General features: G+C 44.1%; 1 protein-coding gene across 3 annotated transcripts in view; it reads right to left on the reverse strand.

Annotated features, from left to right (window-relative positions):
• LOC148529144 (uncharacterized) overlaps positions 1–23527 on the reverse strand; it is a 486130-nt gene that overhangs the window by 212067 nt on the left and 250536 nt on the right. For all 3 annotated transcript variants that reach the window (XM_088468693.1, XM_088468692.1, XM_088468691.1), the window contains exons 65-69: positions 22666–22779; positions 15925–16188; positions 14557–14811; positions 11994–12248; positions 3346–3387 (exon numbers count right to left, since the gene is read on the reverse strand). In XM_088468693.1, the coding sequence (XP_088324819.1) occupies positions 3346–3387; positions 11994–12248; positions 14557–14811; positions 15925–16188; positions 22666–22779 (930 nt within the window). The remainder of the gene's footprint in view (positions 1–3345; positions 3388–11993; positions 12249–14556; positions 14812–15924; positions 16189–22665; positions 22780–23527) is intronic.

Below are 23527 nucleotides of genomic sequence, written 5' to 3' on the forward strand. Positions count from 1 at the left end.
GCCATTTTTTTCTTTTTTTACACAGGTTTTTTTTTTTTTTTTTACCACAGCAGCACAGACGGGTCTCACGGACCTGTCATTGCTCTGTGCCAATCACACAGATGCATGTAGCACGGATCTCCCGGGTTCGTGCTACATGCAAATGGGCACCATAACGCTGATTGGCTTCCTGTCTGCCACTGCAGTGCCACTCCTAGATGGGCCACGTGTTTGTGCCGCCCCCTTGTGTCGCTTAGCATAGTCATCCAGCTTCCTCGGTACAACCTTTTGGCCTAAAAACAATATTGTGAGGTGTTCAGAATAGAGTGGAAATGAGTGGAAATTAATGTTATTGGGGTTATTAATAGCGTAGGAACAAAAAAAGGCCCATTTATGTGATTTTAGCGGGTTTTTTTTATTTTTTAAGAAAAAATCCAGATCCAAAACACAAAACCCAGAACCCAAAACACGGAAGGGTGGTTTTGGCAAAACCAATCCAGATCCAAAACACGAAGAAAGATCCAGATCCAAAACCAAAACACAAAACACGAAAAGTGTCCGGTGCACACCCCTAATTTCTATACAGATGTACAGTGTAAACTCATTAGCGATTAATTGGGCCTCTAAAGTTGTATGATTGTAAGGAAAAATGTTTCATTTGACTCTAATTACTGCTCTTGAGATCCTTTGGGTGCTATATATAGTTAACCAGTTATAAGAAAAAAGTCATTTTAAATAGATATGAAGCCTTGAGTGCCCTCACTACTGACATACAATTGTCTGCACTGTTGCACATCTGATGCTCGTCTCCTCCCCTGAAGCCCTATTTGTTCAATAGACATAACTGCATCCCATTGTAAGCCCACTAGGCTGTACAACAGCTCCATGAGATGAAAAGACCCATGGGGAGTTTAGTTGTACATGCATGAAAGTAGGCACCAGATTGTAAACATGCATGAAAGTACCCAATTGTAGGTAGTGGTGGCAGAGAAGATTTAAGATCAAATTTGGATCCATATATATAGATAATTAGTTTGCCCCTTTATGATCAGAAAAATACAATGTATATCTGAAGAAATGATTACCCTTAAATCTTTATCATTAACCATTCTATGTATAGCATGCAGGTAAGCATAACACATACCAGAACCCTTCCGCACCCACAATCCCTGCTCATTAGCAGCAGACATTATGAAGGTCAGACTGTTAAAACATGCAACATATTTAATAATGGATTAGTAAGAATAATAACTAATTCAAAATAAAAAGCATGCTATTATGATTATATATTAAATTATTAATGTTTTAATGTACCATCGGAATTTACAATAAAATGTGCTTCTTGAGTAAAAGTCTTTTTTGTAATACAGATCTGTCCACTTGTATCTTTGCCAAATGTGCGCACGCACGCGCGCGCCACAGTACACCATGCCGCGGCTGCATTCGCACCATGCAGTCCTATCTTGGGTGCAAACACAACACGTGTACCCGGTCGCGGGAGCGCGACTCCTGCCATGCGTGGCACTATTTGCCGCACAAACAGGTACAAGAGGACACATCTGTAGGTGCTAAAATACAATTATGTTCCATTGTGGGAGAGAAGTTGTAAATGTGTAGGATCCATATACCGAGTAATGGTCTTTTTTATGTATTACCTATAGTAATGAGGAGCCTATTTATGTATAGTGGGAGAGGTGTGTATATTTCTTGCCTTTTCTTTGCTCATTATTTACCTTTAATATTTGGCAAAACATAATAAAACATATTTGTACAATAAACCCCCCCACATAAATATTTTAATGTAAAGCAAAAGCATCCACAGTGTGTAAGGTTTTAGGGGGTTTATTTACGAAGTGTCGGGTTGTAAAACCCGACACTTCTGTTTGTGTTTATTCCCGTTATTTAAAAGGGCAATGCTTTTAATACCCATGTCTTGCTAGCAAAAGCACTGCCCTTTTAAATATTGGGCATGAACAGGAATAGAAGTGCCTTTGTAAATAAACCTCTAGATATTAGCAACTGCTACAGCAAGTGTATACAGTACTCATGACTCATTTGCATGCTACACTGATTTACACAATGGATTTTTCCATCCACACTTCATGCAGTTTGACACTTGTAAAATGTGCTTCCAAAATGTATGTATTTGAGGTGATTTTACAGAATTCTCTGTACACGTAGAAACAAAAGCAATGCAAATCAAAATCTGTTACATTATGCATTAGCAACATTTATTTTTCATACATTTATATCACTGTTGTGCATAGAACAACTCGCAATGTGTGAGCTATGAACACATGGGAACATACTCTTTGCTAGAAATTATCCAAAAATAAAGGAAAACTTGGGCCTGATTGAGAGTCGCACACGATCCACATGCAAGACCGATGTCCACATAGCTGATTGATTTTTTGCAACTGCTCATGCGTGAACATATGCAAGTTTGAATGGTGCGACCGATCGTTGTATTTAAGGATGCACCAATCGGTACGGCATAACAACGTGTATAGGTGCGTAAAGTGGGCATCTCAGTCCTTGCACATTCGGCTACACAAATGTACACTAGGGAAGGAGTATGTACAGTATGCCATTTGCATAATCTCACAGATGGGCGACCACCAATAGGCACTGCTGCGTTTGTTTTTGTGTGCTACTCAGAATCAGGCCCTTAGATTTTTGTCTTGTTTTAAAGTTTAAAGTGCCAGATCGATTTTTGGTTTGCGTAGCCTTTGCCAATATCACCCTGGTATCACCAAAACACCAATCTGTCAACATATTTGCCTGTGCAGCCATTATATCAAGAATTATTATTACTATTATTATTATTTACAAAAAGTGCAGGCAAGTGACTAGCTTCTTTCATGGACAAACACAGGAATAAAGTAAAAGCATCCTGTGATTATGACATGGTAATTTCATCATGTTGCCAGTTTCAGGGGAGGAACTATATGTAATACAGGCGCTAAGGGGCCCAGCTATATTGGGTTACCCTCTCCTCCAAGGCTCCTGCTCCACCCAAGGCTCCCTCTCAAAAGAGTAATGCAGAGGCCTATTCTGAGCAGGCACATGCGCCAGACTACATATTCTCAGAAGAGGTCCCTGGTCTACTCTTTTGAGAGCACTGAGTGGGGAGTAAGAATGGAGATCAATGGGTAAACCATCAATGGTTATTAACCATCGGGAGAATACCCAATTCTTACTTGTTGAGGCTAGAGTGGCATCCTCCAAACTTGTCCAATGGGACCGGGCACTGTACTGTTACGCCGCTGGCTAGTTGTACAGGTTTTCTAAACTGTATCGATGATCAGTATATTTTACAATAAAATGCTCTATCTTATGTAAATCTTATTTTATTTATTTACATACCTCAGTTTCTGGAAGCTCTGAATTTTCATCAGTGATCATCTCCTGTTGATAAAAAGCATAGCTTGGTAAAAAATAAAATACTTGTTAAAAATGTTTATGTAGAAATCCCATCCTGTGTACAGAAAATATGTACGTGAATAAGTAGAACATAGTCCAGACTGTTTTGTGGATTATAAAACACATCAGATAATAACATGTCTTTCCTATAAATTTCTGAGCAAAATTAATGTATAATTGGTTATAAGGGATCAGAGAAACTGCTATTATAAGGTTATCTTGCATGTAACCACTGATATATCCCATATCATGTGTTTTGCATTCACTGGCAACTTACGTTTTGTTGAAATGAGCCCTTTCAGAGCAGGGAATCATGAATATACATGGTTTACAAAGACATCAGCACATCCTTCCATAATTTTATGGAACACTTTCATAATCAGTCAGTCAACACAAATGGCCAGAGTTTTTATTGTAACTACAAATGGATAGTGTGGTAAAGCTAAAAGGGTGTTCTTGTGTTTGGAAAACACGTAAAGAATGGTGAGTAAAGAAACAGTTTTACTCAAACGTTTTTGTTAATTATTATAAATGTCACTACAATATGAAGCTGTAGCTTTTAAATCAGGCTCTATAGCTACTAATGTTCCTGGTGCTACAAACAGTAGTTCTGACTAAGGGGTTGCAGAGTTTGAATGGAACTGCGACCCAAATCGCATGCATAAGATGCATTCACTGAAAATGCTGCAAATTTCTGCACTGATTAGCATATATGCCAGTTCATGTTAGGAGTACATCACATACACTTACTACCATGTTTGTAAACATATGTTTTTCTTTACAAAATACACATTTGCTATTAGACTTCAAAAAACAGCACAATAACACCCCCCATTTTGTGTACAAAAACAAGAGATATGGTAAGAACTTACCTTTGTTATCTCTGTTTCTACGAAGTCCATAGGGTCCACAGGGTTGACCTTGGGGTATAGGTTGGGAACCAAATCCGGGCACCACGCAGTTAAAGCTTTTAGCTCCCAGGATGCACTGGGTCCACTCTCCCTATAACCCCACCCCCAAGCCAGAGGCACCTCAGTTTGTAAGTAGCCAAAGGCCGGAGGAGGAGAGAAAAAGAGAGAGAAAACTGGAACACTCAATAACCATACTCACCGAAATGGGAGACGGAAAACCGTGACCAGCCACACAGCCCATATGAAGCCAGGTGCGTCAGGGCGGGCGCCCTGTGGACCCTATGGACTTCGTAGAAACAGAGATAACAAAGGTAAGTTCTTACCATATCTCTTGTTTTCTACTTCAGGGTCCATAGGGGGTCCACAGGGTTGACCTTGGGGATGTCCCAAAGCAGTTCAACCAAGGGTGGGGACGCTCCTGTGCTGAGAGGAGAATCCGTCGCCAAAAAGGAAGCATCCTGAGAGGCAAAGGAAACCAATGCCTAGAACCTTAAAAAGGTGTGGACAGAAGACCACGTGGCCACCTAGTAAGGTAAAACAGCCGAGGCGCCACAGCGAGCCGCACACATGGCCCGAGAAAAAACAAGCATCAACAACAGGAAGGCCTACCCATGGGTAGGCCCCTGAGGAAGACCTACGAGGCCATCCAGCCAACATTTGGTTATAGGCCGGCCATCCTTTCCTGTGAAAACCAGAAATCTCAGACCACCAATAAGGAGTCCGATTTCCGTAAGGAACCTGAACGGATCACAAAAATCCAAAGAGGCCAGACCACAGTCAATGAGGCCACACCAGCCGAGAGGACTGGGGACAGAATGGCCGTACCATAAGTTCCAGAACAATATGGAACCTGAAAACCACTAAGAAGCAACACAGGGCGAGAGCAACTCCCACCCTGACATGATGCCCTCCAGAAGAGGGAGCCACATGAGAACGCTCCCAATTCAGACACTCTCCTGGTTGATATAAACACCCTGAGAGAAAGAGAGAGCCTAAGCAATAGACCATGTAATGGCTATCACAACCAGCGGTTCCATTGACTGTCCCCGGAGGTAACGAAGAACCACTACTTACTCCCCAGGAGTCCCTAGGGAGGACAAATGGAGGCATAATCAAGAAAACACTCCAAAGGATGAACTGGATACCAGAGTGGAGCAATTCCATATCTTAACCATACTGACAGTGTAGAGATCCGCACTGTCAGGAAGACCAGGCCAAGTGTGAAACCCAAGCCAGCCGGAAGGAATGCCAGAATATCTGGAAATCCTGGACACCGGAGGATTGTATCGACAGGTACAATACCATAAGATTTATGGCTGCCACAGTTTGTGGTAGGTCCCAGCAAAAGCTGATCCATGTGCTCTAATCATTCCAACGATGACAAAGCCAGGGAAGCCGTAAGACCACTGTAAGGACACAGTCAAAGACAAACGACCCAGGTCCAAGGCAAAACCAAAGACCCTGAGACAACAGGTCCGGGCAGTGAAGCATCAGGGATGGAGTATCGATGTAGAGACTCCGAAGATCCAAGTACCCCTGACATCTGGGGCAATCAGGAGCCACCAGCAGGAAAGCATCTCCGTCTCGATTGAAAACACTTCCAAAGACCTTGAGGAAGAAGGGAGACCGGAGAACACAGGTACACAAAGTGGAAGGACCACTTCACCGACAAAGAGTCGCTGAAGGTTGCTTCAGAATCCCCAAAGCTGAACTGTAACACCATAGTGTGATAAAGTCAGAAGGCCATGAGGGTCACCTCAGGGGGGCCCCCCCTGCTCACCAGGAGATGAAACCTCTCTTGGGGAAGAGACTAGTCCCCGGGATGCACGTCGTGACGGCTGAGGACTCCCGCTTCCCAATGGAGAGCTCCTGAAATGAACGCTGCCGAGATGGTCGGGAGGAGACCCTCGGACTATGTCCGAATATGTGACATACCTGTCATTGCCACCCAACGAACAGTGTTGCTAAAAAGGAAGCCACTGTCCTGACCCTGTCGGACTGAACCTTTTCAGGTTCACCGGGAAACAAGAGTTATGCCAGAGTAAGTTAATTGACAGGGTGGAATCGACAGACGTCCAACTGCACTGAAAAGGATTCGATCCAGACACTGTCCATAGCAAAGAAAACCCTGGACGAGATGGCCATAGCCACCCGGACAGGGACCGACTTGCCTCCGGAGAGAGCATCATCGTTTGAACAGTTATCCGACAGAAAAAACTCATTCCATCTGGAGATGAGCCAATTATGGAAAGGCCTGGAATGGAACTGAGCCCATTCCACCATGCATCCCAGAGTGTAAAGACATCTGTCGACTGCGCAGACAACCATGTACTCCTAATGGAAGAGAGGAGATTCCGTCTTACGCCAGAAGAATTCTCAGATTCTGAGAATCCAGCAGGGATCCTAGATGAAGAATACCCAGAGAGGGATGCAGGGAGGACTTTTTCCCCGTTGATTAAACGTCTGCACCCTGAAGAAGCCACAGTCATCCTGACCTGGCCGTAAAGTACCCCGGTGATCCCGCTAAGAGCAGGAGGCCGTCCAGGTACAGGAGCATTGGGATATACTGAACAGAAGAACTGTCAGAAAATCCAAAACGCTGGTAAACCCCTGTGGGGCTGAGGACAGTCCCAACAGGCAGAGCCCGAAAAATTGTAAGTGTTGCTGTGATACAGCAAACCTCAGCCCATGCTGAGGAAAGGTCTCTGTAAGTACCCGTAGGCACGCGTCCTGTATATCCAGTGATACCATAAAGTCCCCAGGTTCCAAACATCGTATGATGGAGCATAGGGATTTCCTCCTGAGCCCAGGTAGCTTTAGGAACTGGTTCAGGGAATTGAGACAGAGAATAGGCCAAAGAGGACCATTCAGCTACCGCACCAGAAAGAAAGCAGAACAACCAGTCCCTCACTGAGATAGTGGGGATGGCCTAATTAGCTCCGCTTACCGCAACAACTGCATAGCTTTCTGGATCTGTAAGGCCCTTGTAAAGAGGGCGTACCCTCCTACCCACGTAGCCGCGGCAACTTGACACTAATACCGGGCGAACTGAGAAAATCGGTATCTCCCAGTTGTAGGCCTGTCCCGTCAGGCTGAAGAGATATCCGTAGGTTCAGAAGCAGGATCAGCTGGCAGTCCAGGCCTGCTCGGTACTGGATATGTCGGCCCTTGTAGATGCCGACAGTCTACGAAGAAACAGACCTTTAGGCTGACCCAGAGGACAAAAAAGACTTAACAGACTTAGTCTGAGGCCTTGTAGTGGGCATAGCTGAAAGCGGTAAACTTGTCGTTAGTAATACTGCCAATGTTACTACAATCTTGTCAAGGTCAGGACCAAACAATATCAACCCTAAAGATGGTATCTGCACCTCTGCATTCCCAGAGCGCAGCCATAGGGTATTACGGAGGATACAGTCGCAGCCGGAACTCTGAAAGTTAGGAGACTGGTATCCAATATAGGCATTTCCACCTATGACAACAGCATATATTACGTGAGCGACCAAATACATTTGAACCCCCGACGTGTTGGAGGGGAAAAAACGTTACAAATGCATCAACCCAATATGCAATAGTATTAACCAACCATGCTATAGCCATGGTAGGATGGATAACAACTCCTGAAAGCAAGTATACTGATTTCAGGCAGAGTTACCACCTACGGATCCGAAGAATCCGACCACGCAGGAATGGGAGGCGTAGTAACGTCTGTAATCAGACGAGTAACACGCCCATCCCCCCCAGGAGGGGCTCGTGATGACCCTCAGGGAATTTGGGACAGGAGGCCAAACACTGTTGTAACACCTCCTATCTGGCAACAGCCAGAGTCCCGCTATGCGATCCACCCGCTAGTCAGCAACAGGGAACCCGAAGGCACGCAATACTGAGGGTGTATGATACAGGTGCAGGTCAACATTCACTCTAACCAGAATGGACCTGCTACCAGCCCTAAAGCAGGGATAATAATACCTGAAATAGGCTTCCCCCCGTGTAAGAGGGAAAGAGCCCCGAACAGTACCCAGTTCACGGCAGAGCCAACTGGGAAGTAACCACAGGGCGTCAACCACGCCAATTAGCGTTTCGTAGAAAACGACATCCACCCAGGGTGGCTGTTGTGGTAATCCCTGCAAGGGGAATGACAGACTATTGTGGCACCAGGGGGAATTCATATACTGCGAAAAACCCCTGCAGGGAGCGGTAGTCTGTGTCACAGGGGAAGAGAGCAAGAAGCTGCGAGATACCCTGAGATGAAAAGGGCAGTATGGTGAAGTAACCCCAAGTGAGGTACAACAATGGGGCCCGCCCGGCGATCCGCAATTGAGAGGATCCCGAGAAAACAAACCGCCCAAGGGGGTCGTGAAAGAGGCCGGCACCAGATGACGCCACATACAGAACCCTTTATGAGTCAAATCCTCCGCACTAACACCTGCAGCACATGACTTGCAGGATAGTAAAAATGGGTGCAGTATAACGCTCTATCTCCTGGTCAGACATATCTGACCAATCTTGGCGGAAATATTAAGCAGCGCTATACTGGTCCTGACTGATGCCAAAAATTAGCTGCAGGGACCCATTTTCAGCGTATGCAACACACAGTTCCATCTAAAATATGGCAACGTGCAGCACGCAACAGTATGTGACAAACCACACAAATATTAACAAGTATATAAATGTGAGGTCTCAGAACCACCCTAAGTACAGCTGTATTAGGGCAGATAAAGAAAAGGGATAGATATACACTGACAGGTGAGAGAATAAAGTACAGTCAGCACTAGCATAAGTCACATACAATGCAGATATATACATATATACATAAACATGTCATATAATATACTGCACTATTACACTGCATTCAACTGCCCAGATTCAGTGTCTGGGAAGGCTACAGTGCTGTGTACACTGACCTGATGGTGAGGTACGCAGGGGGACTGGACTCACTGCCATCCTGAGAGATTTCTGCTGCACCACAGAGATAAAATGGCCGCTGGAGACCTCAGAGGAAGCGTGGCCCGCGGAGGAAGCAGCTCAGCGACGCCAGACTATGGATACTGAAAGGCGCGCTGAGCTGAGGGGAGGAGCCGCTGTAACAGGGAAGGCTGCCTCCCCTGGCCGGCTATTAACCCCCGGGACGCCGGCTCCCTGCACCGATCGTTAAGTCCCTGGTGGTCTAGTGGACACACGGGGTATGGGGGGCCCGCCGCCACTGCCGGCGCCTCCGGTCTGTCCCGAGACCGGAGGCACAGGACTGCATTTGAAATGCGCGGATCACCGCAAGCGGTGATCCGCGACCTTACCTGCTCCCCGTGGATCCGGCAGCAGTCCTGGGCGCCCACAGAGTCCGGCTAGTACAGACTCTGGGGTCCCGCTGAGATCCCCAGATCTGTACTGGCGTCTCAGCGCCAGCGGGGTGACGGAGCGGCAGCTTAGACGTCCTATGGACAGTCCGACGCTGCCGCTCTGAAGAGTCCAAAGTCCATGGAAAAAACTTTGTCCCTAAAAAAATAAAATAAGCTTAGGGGCTGCTAATCAGCTCCCCCTGCGCTAACGGTGACCCGACTCCGGCCGGGCACCAACTTAAACTGAGGTGCCTCTGGCTTGGGGGTGGGGTTATAGGGAGAGTGGACCCAGTGCATCCTGGGAGCTAAAAGCTTTAACTGCGTGGTGCCCGGATTTGGTTCCCAACCTATACCCCAAGGTCAACCCTGTGGACCCCCTATGGACCCTGAAGTAGAAAATTAAATAAAACTTTTTTAAAACACACACACAATAAAGAAGATGGAGCATTTGAATCAGCCAATTACAAGTGGTTTGTTAGGGCTAGCAGCCATCATCGTTTTCATTATATTCTGCACCTGCCCTTTGACAACAGCAGTTGATATGAGCGTATATATGCTTCGGTCTCTGTGCCAGTATAATAAAAAGTATCTTTTCATACTTACACAAGCACACCCGTACTGAACTTGGCATATATTAGAACCTCTTCATCCCACATCTCCAGGCAAAAGCAGCTCTTAGTGTCAGGTTTGCGCAAATCTACATAGGCACATATGTGTGCGGCCTGCTTTCTGGTCAGTGATTTTATCTAATTTAAGCAAATCTACTTAGGTCCAAATGAACCAAATGGGCTGGAGAACAAAGGAGTTCACAATAAAGTGACATTTTCTTATTTGAAACATCTCACCTAAATTCACAGCAAATTGTATTTTCACGTTTTCACTGAAGCTCACAAATGTATGATAAAATAAAGACTCCTGCTTATCTGGTGTTCCTCTCATTCCAGAGTGTCGCCACAAAGAGTCAAAATGTTCAGCCCTGCTCCTGTATCTTGCACTACTGCTTTCTTAAACAAGCAACTATATTGACTATGGCCCTCATTCAGAGCCGTACGCTCTGAGCAGAGCGCACGCTCTGAATGAGGGCCGGGCTCCATTTTCATGGAGCGTCCTCCTGGACGCTCGTATAGCTTTGTGATGGCCGCGATGGTCGAGACCATCGCGACCATCGAAATTGCGAGCCGGAGCCTGCGGTTGAGGTTTTCAACCGCAAGCTCCGGAGTGATTTTGGCTCTATCAGAGCCAAAATCACTCCCACTGACATCACTAGTGATGTCAGTGGGCCGGCTTCTGACGGGAGGCGTTCCCGTGGGAACGCCCCCGTCAGGGAGGCACGCCCCCGGCACGCCCACCAAAGGGGGCGTGCTGTCAATCAACATTGACAGCACGCCCCCTTTGATCGGACACAACGAGCAAAGGACTTTCCTTCGCTCGTCGCGTCTGGCGCATGCGCACGACGGAGCTCCCTCCGTCGTGCGCATGCTCAGTGCATAACATCGACCCACTTGCGAGCGGACAGCCGCTCGCGAGTGGGTCTGAATCAGGCCCTATGTCCACAACAAAATGGTTGTGCATTTTAAATAAGCTAATCATAGTTGCAAAGAGGAGAGTACTGGACAGTTGGGTCTTCAGTGTAACAGATTATGGACACACAAAACGGTAGAAATATTTATTTTCTTAGTTTGCTAGTTACTAGATTGCCCCTACTCAGTACCAGTTCTGATCATTGGGACAGCAGATACTGTAGCTAGCAGTGCTGACGGGAGGAGGAGGAGATAACTGATTTGTGCTAAAGAACTGAGCGCTTAGTGAACACGGCTCCTGAATGTACTATTGTAGAGAAACAGATGAGTCATTGAGAAGCAGCGTTTATATAAGACTCTAGCCCTAACTCCTGGAAGAGGTATACTGAGGCCCTCAGTCTGAGGGAGCACCTATTATTATTATTATCATTTATTTATATGGCGCCACAAGTGTTCTGCAGCGCCTTACAAAGTACATAAACAAATTGTAGACAGAACAATACACTACAGGACCAGGACATGGATAATATATATTGCTACATTAGCGACCATAACACCCATATAAGCAACAGAGCATGAGCAACCAAGTGTTAGGTGCCCTAGTGGTGAGTAAGAAGTAGATGAAACTAAAGTAGGGAGAGGCACAAGTGGATAGAGGGCACTTCTCGTAAAAGCTTAAAAGTAAAGGATATGTGTGTTTAAATAGCAGGTGATAAAGAACGATGTAAAGCCCTCCAAGACTAGAGGTACAAGAAATTATATTTGGAGTCAGGTAGCTTGTAGTAAACTTCTTTAGCATTCCTATAAGACAAATATTCAACACTTACTAAGTCCTCACTTGTTCTCAGGCCATGGTCAGATACAGTCAGTGTGGGGGCTGTAGGCCTTATGCTTTCTTGCTCTTTGAAGCCGTGCTGTGTGCTTGTCAGTCCTTGCTCAATGTCAGCCTCCTGGAGATCCAGAAGAGAATGTATCTGTAACAGTGTGTCATTTACACTGATCTCCTGCTGTCTCACAAGTATGGTGGATGAATTTACAACTCGATTCTTCTTTTTCTTCTCGTTATTACTCTCATTTGTATCCTGAAAAACCAACAATTGGGAAAGATTGTAAAATATAAATTCTATAATAAATGTTATATGTATGGTGGTAATTTACTGTTGTTTCACAAAATCAAAGAGCTTCATCATTGTTCTGTTTTTTTCCAACATTTCCACTGGAATCATACACTGAAGCTGGTATAGTATTGCTGCTGAACTACTGAAGTGCTGAAAATGATAACTTGAACTGTAAACAGAAGCTCCCATGTGTGCAGAGATTGCAGGGTCGTTGGGGCAATCAATTAGGAGCAATGCTTGCGATGTGCTATTGGTACTGCGAGGAGACAATAGTAACTGCACCATGACCTCAGCATGGCTCATATTTACCTTGCGCTCCCATAGGTTCCATATCATAGTGGATTCTGCTACTAAACAGAGGGGAAATCATTTCATAGATCATTTACTACACACCACCCATTTAAAGAACCGTGACAAGGTAGAAGTGTGATGAATTGTCCTGGGTGTGACCCCACAGTCCCTTTTACCAGCAACCCCACAGTGAAACAATGGCTTCATTATGAGACACCCACAAATAGAAGCTCCCAGGACAAGCCTCATTAGGCATCAGCTGACTATATAGATGGATGAGGATGGAATCAAAGTGAATATATAAGCCACATTTTGGCAAGACAGAATTTGTTCACAAATGACAGGGTCAAAAACAAGCCAGGTCAGAAACGGAATGTCTGTCAGAGTGGAAAACAGGCAGGCAGAAGTTTAGCTAAAATAGCAATGACAGAACCTGCTGATCGGGCACCAGAAGACTGTCTAAGAAGGTTTAACATTTAAATAGAGAACGCAGTACAACATGGACATTCACCTGACACACACATGTCACAGAGAGTGCCTAAATGAAAGCATATAAGCGTATAATAAGTGCCTACTTGGGCTTGCACATCTACAAAGATTCAACGGGCATGCTCACAAAGAAAGACAGACCTGAGGCTATTTGACTGTAAGTACAGACAGACAGTATTTGACTGTAAGTACAGCACTATATATATATATATATATATATATATATATATATATATATGAAACACTGCATGTAACAACTAAATATAGATATTTGTCCGTTAGCAGAGTTGCTAGTATCTCTGCCTCTGCCTGCCCGTATCCGTCCACTTGACAAAGTAACCATGGTCACTATCAGTGCACACTTCCAACAGCCCTAAAAACAGATGGGTCTCTGATTATGCATAACTCTGCTTAGCCGCAATTCTCATTACATATCCATGACACATCCTCATTAAACTTATCCTATGTACAAAAGCCCCATTGCAGCTCAGTTATACTTATTCATCCTCAAGTGGAGATGCGACTAAGGTGCAAACAAGTCTGGCTCTCCTGCAGTTGCGTATAGTCCGCTACAGAGCATGCACAGTTCTACAATGGACTTGCATGCAACTCTCATCAGCCTGTATTGTCAGTATGAAAATGTGCTCCTTCATTCATTTTGAGAGTTTAACACAGTAAATATATGACTGTTGTCAGTTATTCAGATCATCAAAATTTGATAACATTGTAGAAAAATGATATGATAAAAAACAGGAAAGTTAAAGAGTCTACTGCGCACACTAGCAGCAGTTGAGGAGTACTAAAAAGGGGGTCATCCACCTCCAAAAGGGTACAGTAAAACAAAGTTAAGTACTCCTGTTACTGCGCACAGCTTATATGTATTCTTGATATTCTTTTTACCACACAATGATATGATAATTAAAGTCTTCATAAATCAACATAAATAGGAGGTCTAAAAGTCACTTATTTCAATCGACTCCAAATTACATCTCTGACCAATGGGGAACTTCAATACTGTAGGTAGTCTTTCTCTTATCCTTCGAATATCATTATTATCATTTAAAATACAATTACGTGTATATTTGAGACATACTATACCATTGGTGTTTTTTTCCCTTTATTTTCCCTCTCCTGAGGAATATTTTATATGGAAACCGCTATTCGAAGAATAAGATAAAGACTACCTACAGGATTGAAGTTCCCCATTGGTCAGAGACACAATTTGGAGTCGACTGAAATAAGTGACTTTTAGACCTCCTATTTATGTTGATTTATGAAAACATTTATTAATATATCATTGTGTGGTAAAAAGAATATCAAGAATACATATAACCTGTGCACAGGAACGGGAATACTTAACTTTTATTCTAGAAAAATTAGCATTTTCATTTCAAGATCTGCCCTGTGAAGGGGATACATGGAAATTCTGTATATACCAGATTCTGAAATAATCATGGTTCCGCTGTTTTTCTTTCAATGTACAAACTTGTACCTTCTCAAGGACTGTTGGATGGGTTTCCAGTATCGTGCTTGTGTCATAAGAGAGCTCATGGTTCATGTCTGCCTCCTTCATATTGTCCGATGTGGCTGGTTCTGTTCCAGCTGGTGTTGGCATACTGGTAACTCTTCCAGTGCTAATGGCTATATCACCTTCATTTTCCGTCATTTCAGCTGTGTGGTTTCTCAGTCTAGTGTCAGTCCCCACTTTCTCCAGACGGCCCTTTTTCTTATTCTCTTTTCTAGGCTCCTACAAATTTACAGATAACATTTGCATCCGATAAGTCTGGTACCACTCTTGCCTTAAACTGCTTATACAATTTTAGAACTACAGCTACAGTACCTCTAGTAAATGTGCTGTTAGTTAATTAGAATTAGAAATCCACTTTGATCTGCTCCTAGTGCAAAGTTGTTGTAATCATTAATAATTAGGACTGACATACCTTCAACCCTGCAAGGGCCCTAACCTAATATAATAATTTATATAGTAAGTGCATGGTACCTTAAAACAGGTCACTTAGCCATCAGCATGTGAATGCAGCTGAAGCTCTGGATGCAGTCCACAGACCAGTGTCAGCTCTGGAAACAGCGGGTGACAACACAGCATCCAAGTCATCAGCCACGCCCAACACATTTTGTCATTGGATGACTTTATCAGGGGGTGTCTAAGTGATCTGTCTTGGCTAAGGATTGCTGCCTTTAACCTTGATGTATGTGAGCTTATATTTGAGTAAAAGTATATTTAGCTATCTGCCCACTAGTGTGCTCTCCTTAACTTAGCATTTTCCAGATTGTTCACTCTTGTGGCTGAGAGTCAGGACGTAGCAGCACTGCATCAATCAATACACATTCTGGACACTTGTCAAGGACTTGTGCGCAATACTGATGATTTTTATTATATCTATGCTCGTATATGTATATAAATATCTATATATATATATATATATATATATCTATATATATATATATATAAAATATTTCAGTGTGTACACCCAATATTGTTTGTCCTGCACTACAGAAAGTTCAAGGGAAATCTTTCACCAATGTCGTTCATACAGTACATTGTCCCGTGTGTATTCATCTTTACATGTTGTAAAGATGCATACACACAGGACGATGTACTGTAAATCACACCAAGGCGACAGATCTCCATGCATACACCCAGGTGCCACCCAGAAACGCCCATTTCCCATGGCTGAGATCTGTCAGGCTCAGAATTGCCCGTGCATGCACAAAGAGGCGTTGTACACTTCTTTATCCAAAAAAATCATTTGATCCATCCTCATTCTAAGCTACATGTAATTCAGAATCACGCCAAAATATAGAAACAATCCTATGTACACACTGATCTGTGAGGCCTCACCTTGTCCTGCTTCCTATTTGGCCTGTCAGGCTGTGCCTGTGCAGTAGTATGGATCACTACAGAGAGCTTCTCTACATCTGCAGTGCTAGGTGTCTCAGTAGGCAATGGTAATGGGTCACTCTCATGGATGGTAAGTTGGAGACCATTATCCTCTACGTTTTCCTCCTGCTCCTCCAAGACTACATTTGTAATAACACCAATAGGAAGAGACTCTACTTGAGGTTTCTTCTTCTTTTTTTGCTCTTTCTTGCTCTCATTTGGCTCCTAAATACAAGAAAAGAATATCAGAGCAATATGAATGATATATTTGTAACAATGTCACAGAGAGTTAGCAGCTCAATGCTTCCTTTTAAGGTGTGACATGTAGTGAAACAATTATAACAACTTATTCCCAACAACTGTACAATACGTATCTAAAATTGGTGCATAGTCTACTGCATCCTGGAATAATAGTTATTATATATTCTACTGTACTCGTCACGCATACATTCCATGAGTAATTCCAGACTCCATGTTCTTGCTCATGAGATTGTGTAACCACAAGATTTTGTGGGCCTGGTTGGATCATCATCATTGTAGTGATTGAATGAAAGCTACATTAGGGTACATTTACTAAACTGTGATTTTACAAACTGCAGATTTCCACTGGCTTTTTTGGACAGCTTTGTTGCGGAATTTAATCCAGCCATATTTTTAAGGGCAATACATGCAGTGTATTGCCTTAAAAGAATTTGACACTTTAAATCCCATGGCAAAATCATTGAAAAACCTTAAAAAATTGTCAGATTGTAAAACCTCAATTTACTAAATATGCCCCATTGTGACCCAGCACTCTCCTGAATCACTCTTTGATTTGAATAATTTATTATACAAGATCAATTATTTAAATCTTGCAAAAGTAAAACTGTTTAAATGTGTAATTGTAAAGTTACACATTTGCCATTGTAACTGGTGTATGTATCTGATCACAGTGCAGCACCTGATAGAGGTGATGTGTGTGGAAGAGAAGAGGAGACAGGTCCTTTCAAAATATTGCTATGGTCCCCTTTTCCTACTATCTGACCATCCACTGTTCTGTCCTGATGACTTCTGCCAGGGACATTCACATCTGGTCTACTGTGTTCATCAATAAGGGATTACTTTACATACTGTAAGTCATCTAGCTCTGCCTGGGCCTAGTCTATCTTATGCTCGTGCTTTGTAAATTAGAAAGTCCTTCTTTAATTTAGTTTTCCTATAATAATAATGTATTAAAAGTTTATAGTTAATTTAAAACAACAGATATTTAGCAGATTATTAGTTCTTTAATCTGTTTGTACCTACAAAACATTACATATTACAATTTGCTAATTGGTTTACACAAATAGATTTATAGCCATCAGCTAAACCTTCTAATTTATTAGTCTAACTCTTTGTCAATAGGGGGTCTCTTTAGTAAAATGTTTGGAAACTAGAATAGCTTTATCATCACTATTTGCTGCCTGTATGTCGCCAAATTTAATTGCATCCTCCCGCTGGGACAGATCATGCCTTACACACTGTCCAGGTGAGGAGACAACTGCTGGCAGTAACGTCTTTTGTAAATACGAAAGATGTCTTTTATCCTGTGTGAGCAGACGTAGTGCCTTCCAGACATGGTGAGCAAAGACCCCATTGCTACCTATGGGGGCTGCAGGAATCTGACAGGATAAAATCAAATTCAGAGAAATCTGTGATTTCTTCACACTTTTCACTATACTAAATATGGGAAGCTGATATTTTAGGCTTTGTCGCTAAAATGATAGAGAAAATCCTGTCTTTAGTTTGGGAAATAGACATCTAAGGGCCTGATTCAGATCCATACACAATGCCGATGTTCCCGTAGTTGGGCGATCTTTGTTACTGCGCGTGTGCGAAGATCCCTAAAAACTCCTACTGTGCATGCGTTACACATTGTGTTTGCACAGATGCACTCTTGCAACTGAGACGCACGGTATCCGATGTTTTGGAAAAGTGTTGGGCATTCCTGGGCAGTGGCTGGGAGGTGGCAGAGATGCACGGAGATGGTCTGTCTTATGGACGTGTTATGGGGGTGTCACAGGCATCACGCTGAAGGGGATGGGTGCACAGACACTCAATCACTCAGTTTCCACATTCGGATGCAAAATCTTCACCTATCATAGGGCTGGAGCAACTTTCAATTGTGCAACCGATGGTGACATCTAAAGACACACCATACGGTATTACAGTGTCTTACAGATACTCAGAGTGGCTGTCTCAGCCCTTGCACATTCATAAGCACATATGTACACCAGGTAAGGGATTTGTAGCGGCATTGGTATAAAGTTGCAGACAAATGACTACCAAAAGATACAGGGCACAAGATTCTAAATATCTTCATGTTTTTAATGTAATAATCCACAATACAGTTTTTTTGTGGATTTCTTCCAAGCAACATAGATTTTACATAATTATTTTGTTGTTGATTTGTAAGGCAGCAAAGTGCTCTACAGCTCCAGACTATGGGAACCAGAAGCCTGTCCCGCTCACTGTCCTTATGTCTTCATCTGCATCCATCATCATTAGAATCAGGACTTAAGGGGCCCATAAACGGTAAGTTTTTTTGCACGATGTGTATGATTTTGATCAATCGTAATAATCAGTCGTGCACATCGTGTGTTGTTTATGTACGTTTACAAAGCCGATGCGCGTCCCAGCCGTCGTAGAGCTGGATCGTAGATCTTACGGCAAAACCGTAAGATTGCGATCTATCATATACAATGTGATACATATGCATATGGGGATCGTATGATCGGAATGATCAATCGTACAGCATTTTGACCACATCGTATGTAGAATTTCAAGGGAAGAATTACAAGGGCAATCGTACAACACATCTTAACAACAGAAAATCGCACCGTATATGGCCTGCTTTATACCAGCCCCATGCTGGGGGTAAAAGATCAGGCTGAAGCAGACATCCCATCTCTGTCAGCACACTGTGAATGAGCACAGAAATCGGCTAACACATCCATAACACTACCAGAAGGCAGAATATTTCCCTGTGATCACACGGTCACTACCCAGTTACCCTCCAGAAACACCCATTTCACCAATAGCGTGCTCTGTCAGATCAACCCGTATGCACTAGCAATCTCTGTCTGTGTGATGATACCTGATCTGGCCCATGAGCAGAAGCCAATTTCTATCTATGATTGCATGCGCAATAAGCTGAAATTTGTGAGATGTGTGCGCATTGCTACCTGCCTGCGGCTCAGAATCATCCTCTGTTTATCTTCAGGTCTTAAAGTGAACGCTTCTATGGAAGATTTATACCCTGCCACATCCTCCTTATATTTATATTTACAGGGGAAAGAGAGTCCTGAATCCAGTGTAGTATCTGTAATGGGTGCGGGGGGATGCGGTGCGCACAGACCCCTGGGTCCAGGGTGGATCACACCGCACTCCAGGGGCTGGCTGGCAACTTTTAGCCTGGGGGGCAAATGCAGTCAAGTGGCCCCAGATTTTCTAGCAGCTTACGGCAATGGCAAAATGGATGTGGCAAACAAAACTGCAGGCTTGGCTTATCTGAATACCCCCTCCATTGTGTCTCATGCCTTTGTATAACTTTCTGATTGCCCTCTCCATTGCCCCCTGCATAGCGCTCTGATTGCCCCTGTCATGGCTGCCTCGAGTCCTCCCTGTATATAACACTGAGCCCCTCACAATAAACACTGACACCATCAAAGCTCACTCACTGATCCCCTTACTGTCCCCCTCACAGCTTACACTGACCCCCTAACAGCACTCATTGTCCACCTCATAGCTTTCAAAATACATTGGTCCCCACAGAAAAAAAAATAAACACAATGGCCCCCACAGGAAAAAAAACAACATATTGGCCGGAAAAAAAAAAAACACATTGGCCACCACAGAAAAAAAAACAACATATTGGCAGGAAAAAAACAAAACATATTGGCCAAAAATGTTTGGCCCCCACAGGAGAAGAAACACATTGCTACCTAGAAGAAAAACAAACAAACACATGGCCCCACACAGGAAAAAATAAAAGACCTTGGCCCTCCATAAAAGAAAAAAAAATATATATAAACACATTGGCCCTGACAGGAAAAAGAACAAACACATTGGCCCCCACAGAAGAAAAATACAGATTGGCCCCCACAGGAAAATAATAAAACCTACTGTACATTAATCAGTGCCGTAGCTAGGGTAGTGCGGCCGGTGCCATCGCACAGGACACCACAGGTCAGGGGGCGCTGTTTGGGCCTGTCAAATTTCTGTTTATTATCATTCTCACTTGCAGCTTCCTCTTATTTCATCCCCAACATCTCCTGTACTCCCCTATCTCTTCCCAGGCCCTTCCCCATGAGGCCTGGGAAGAGATAGGGGAGGCCAGGAGATGCTAAGCCTAGGATGGAGATAAAGTGAGCGGAGATAAAGTACCAGCCAATCAGCTCCTAACTGTCATGTCACATGTCACAGGCTCCTTTAACCGTTTTTTGGGTACATTATGTCCCTTTGAAAAATGAGGGGAGCGCCAATGCTCATTCTGGCACAGGGCACCAAAAAGTATAGTTACGGCTCTGATATTAATTGCCCAGCCCCCCACAGAAGACTGTTGGTAGCAGGAGAGAAGAGAGAGAGGAGCTCCCAGTCCCTCCCTCGCCATCAGACGTGGACGGCACCGGCACTAGCTGCGGCTGCAGTCTCAGTGTCTGCAAGAACAGGTCTGGTATTTCGCAGGGTGAGAGAGTCTGCGGGGACAGGTCTAGTGGGCGATAGTGTGAGAAAAACTGTGCTGCAGGTCTGGTGGGTGATGGTGAGAAAGTCTGCGAGGACAGGTCTGGCGTTTGGCAGGGTGAGAGATTCTGCAGGGACAGATGTGGTGGTTGACAGAGTGAGAGTCTGCAGCACCTCCTGACCCCTTACAGGCATCCGAAAGGGGGTGTGACAATTGTGTCCAGTGGGGCCACGCCCACTGAGATGTCCCAGTTTTGGGTTGTGAAGTCGCGTCACGCTCCCACTGTCGTCATGTTATGGGCTTGCCCAGGGCTCCGGGAGCTGCGTGGAAGCCCCGAGGCTCTCTAAACACTGTGGTGTGTGGAATGGTTGATGCATTCATGTGCGTCAAGCATTCTGACAAGTAGTCAACCCAGCGACAAGTTTGGCTTACAGAAGTTGCCGCTTCATAAATACAACTTGAACTGTTCCATGCTATCCGAATGAGAAACAATCAAAACATTGGCAATCAGTATGTGGACCCCGGAAGCCAGGCGACGGGATTCCGCATTTAACGTGCGCCATTATGTCGACAGTCGTACTGCTGGCACCTGTGAAATGCTTTAAGAAGCACCTGCCTCCCAGGGTCCCCTAACATTTTGATTGTCTCTTTATATGCAGTGTGCTTTTCAACATACAAATAGACAGGGTTACATGTGTGACACATACATACATATAGAGACACATAAATACATACAAGCTGGGTCACACATGCATACAATTCATCAAACAGGGTCACATATATAGGCAGACAGATATACAGATGGACCTGGGTACCTCTCATCACCAGTAGAAACTCTCCCTTCCTCTTCCATGTTGCCAGTGCAGAAGTTTAACAAGCAGGTGTAACCCCGCCCCCTGCTCGGATCAGAGGAGCATGTGCTGAGCTCCACCAATCAGGGCTCAGCACACGCTCCTCTGACCTCAGGGTCTTAACATAGAGGTACATTCATGCTACCACCCTAGCCTGTCGCTCCACCCCCTCCCCCCTGCCACTGCCGTGATCTCCTCCCCGATCTCCAGTACCTGGCTGCACTGCAGTGATCGTCTATGGAGGAGGAGATGAATGGCTCCAGTAAGTTCAATGTGGCACCTGTTTCACTCTGTACAGCACCGTGCAGCAGCTCTCCTGCACTTTGTCACGTGGTGCCTGCTGTGGGCTGCAGCTATCTCGCGGGCTGCTCTGCTTATCATTTGAGATGTAGGGGGGGGGGGGGCAGGGAAGCATGTTAAAAAAAGTCCACCTACCAGACAGGTGGCCTCATAGGTGTGTCGGTGCACCGGGAAGTATCCCTGTGAGGTCTACAGCCAATCCACCCCTCCCCCCCTTTAATAATCATCTCACAGCATCCCTCCTCTCCTTCAATATTGCCCACTCAGCAGCCCTGCCACCACCGCCACCAGCAAACTTACCATCTTTGTAGACTGACACACGCCCCTGCAGTGCCTCGGCCGCAGACCACCCTGTCATGACATAACATTTGTCATGTTCGTGCATGGGCACCTGAGGGCTGAGAGAGGAGCTGAGGGAGGTGGAGCTACCTGGCTGCTCCGACACTGTGTTACAGCACATACTGAGCAGTTGAGCACAGACAGAGAATCCTCCCTGCCTGCCTCCAGTGGCCAACCATGTACATGCGAGAGCAGCCCTGGAGCACTAAAATTGTACCAGCCCGGGGGGCATATGGCACCCTGCCCCCCGGCCCAGCCCGCCTCCGCCGCACACCCAGCACTCTTTATTACTTACCTCTCCAAAATCCAATGTCGGTAGCGCCATTTTCCTGGAGACCTGCACATGCGCAGTAGACTCTGGCACAGCGCCACAGTCTATTCCATGCACCACATGTTAGAGAGGACGGGCCCCATCCTCTCTTAATACACACCTAACTGAATACAAACCCCAAACTAGATGATCAAAGGACAACAGCCGCTTGGTCCAAGTCTTACTGTTTCAGGCTTTACCTGTTTTGAAAGCTGTGTCCTCACCCCGTCTACTCTGTAAGTGTTTCCCAGAAATGCACTAGAATTTGTATCCTCGTCCTCGGTTTCATTTGAAATATCATGCTTTGAGGTTCTCTGTAATGAGACAGGATATGACATTTTACAATAATTTTAAACATATTTTTCTGTATCATACATGAACTATATTTATAAAACAGTATTAAATATATTAATTTGCTACTATTTTGTTTTGTCCGGACTGTCAGGAGTGGGAGTCGTACTTTTGCTCCATCTAAACTTAAACATCACAACAAAAAACAATATTTCTAAGAAGAAAAAAACAGGTGTTTTAAAATGCCTCTGAACCAATAAAAATATATATGACAGCACAAAAATTCATATTTTAAAACATAGGCAATAAAATAAAATATGTTGCCTAAGGAAGTGGTCCGTTGGACCAATAAACGCGTCCCAGAGACACAAGCAATTTCTTTCACGTGAGAAATTTGTTTTTATTTTGTATTTGTTATTTTTAAATTTTATGATTCATTGGTTCATCATCACCATATTGCCTATGTTGTTTTATAATATTGATTTTTGTGCTGTTATATGTATTTTATAGGTTCAGAAGCATTTGATATTTAATATACTTGCTTTGTATTGTCCATTCTTTTATACACTGCAAGGGAGTTTAATATCCTAAATATAAGGTGCTATATATCTTTGTACACCACTGATTTCTGGGAGTGAAGGAATGAACACCTCAGATATCTGTGCTTCCATCACTTGATTCAATACAATTAATTTATTTCACTAGCAATTGGCTGATCTTTTCTATACATCAATTTACTGTATCATTATTATAGGAGTAAGATATTTCCAC

Source organism: Taudactylus pleione, unplaced genomic scaffold (genome assembly GCF_031769625.1).
Source record: "Taudactylus pleione unplaced genomic scaffold, aTauple2 ptg000086l, whole genome shotgun sequence".
NCBI classification, from domain to species: Eukaryota; Metazoa; Chordata; class Amphibia; order Anura; family Myobatrachidae; genus Taudactylus; species Taudactylus pleione.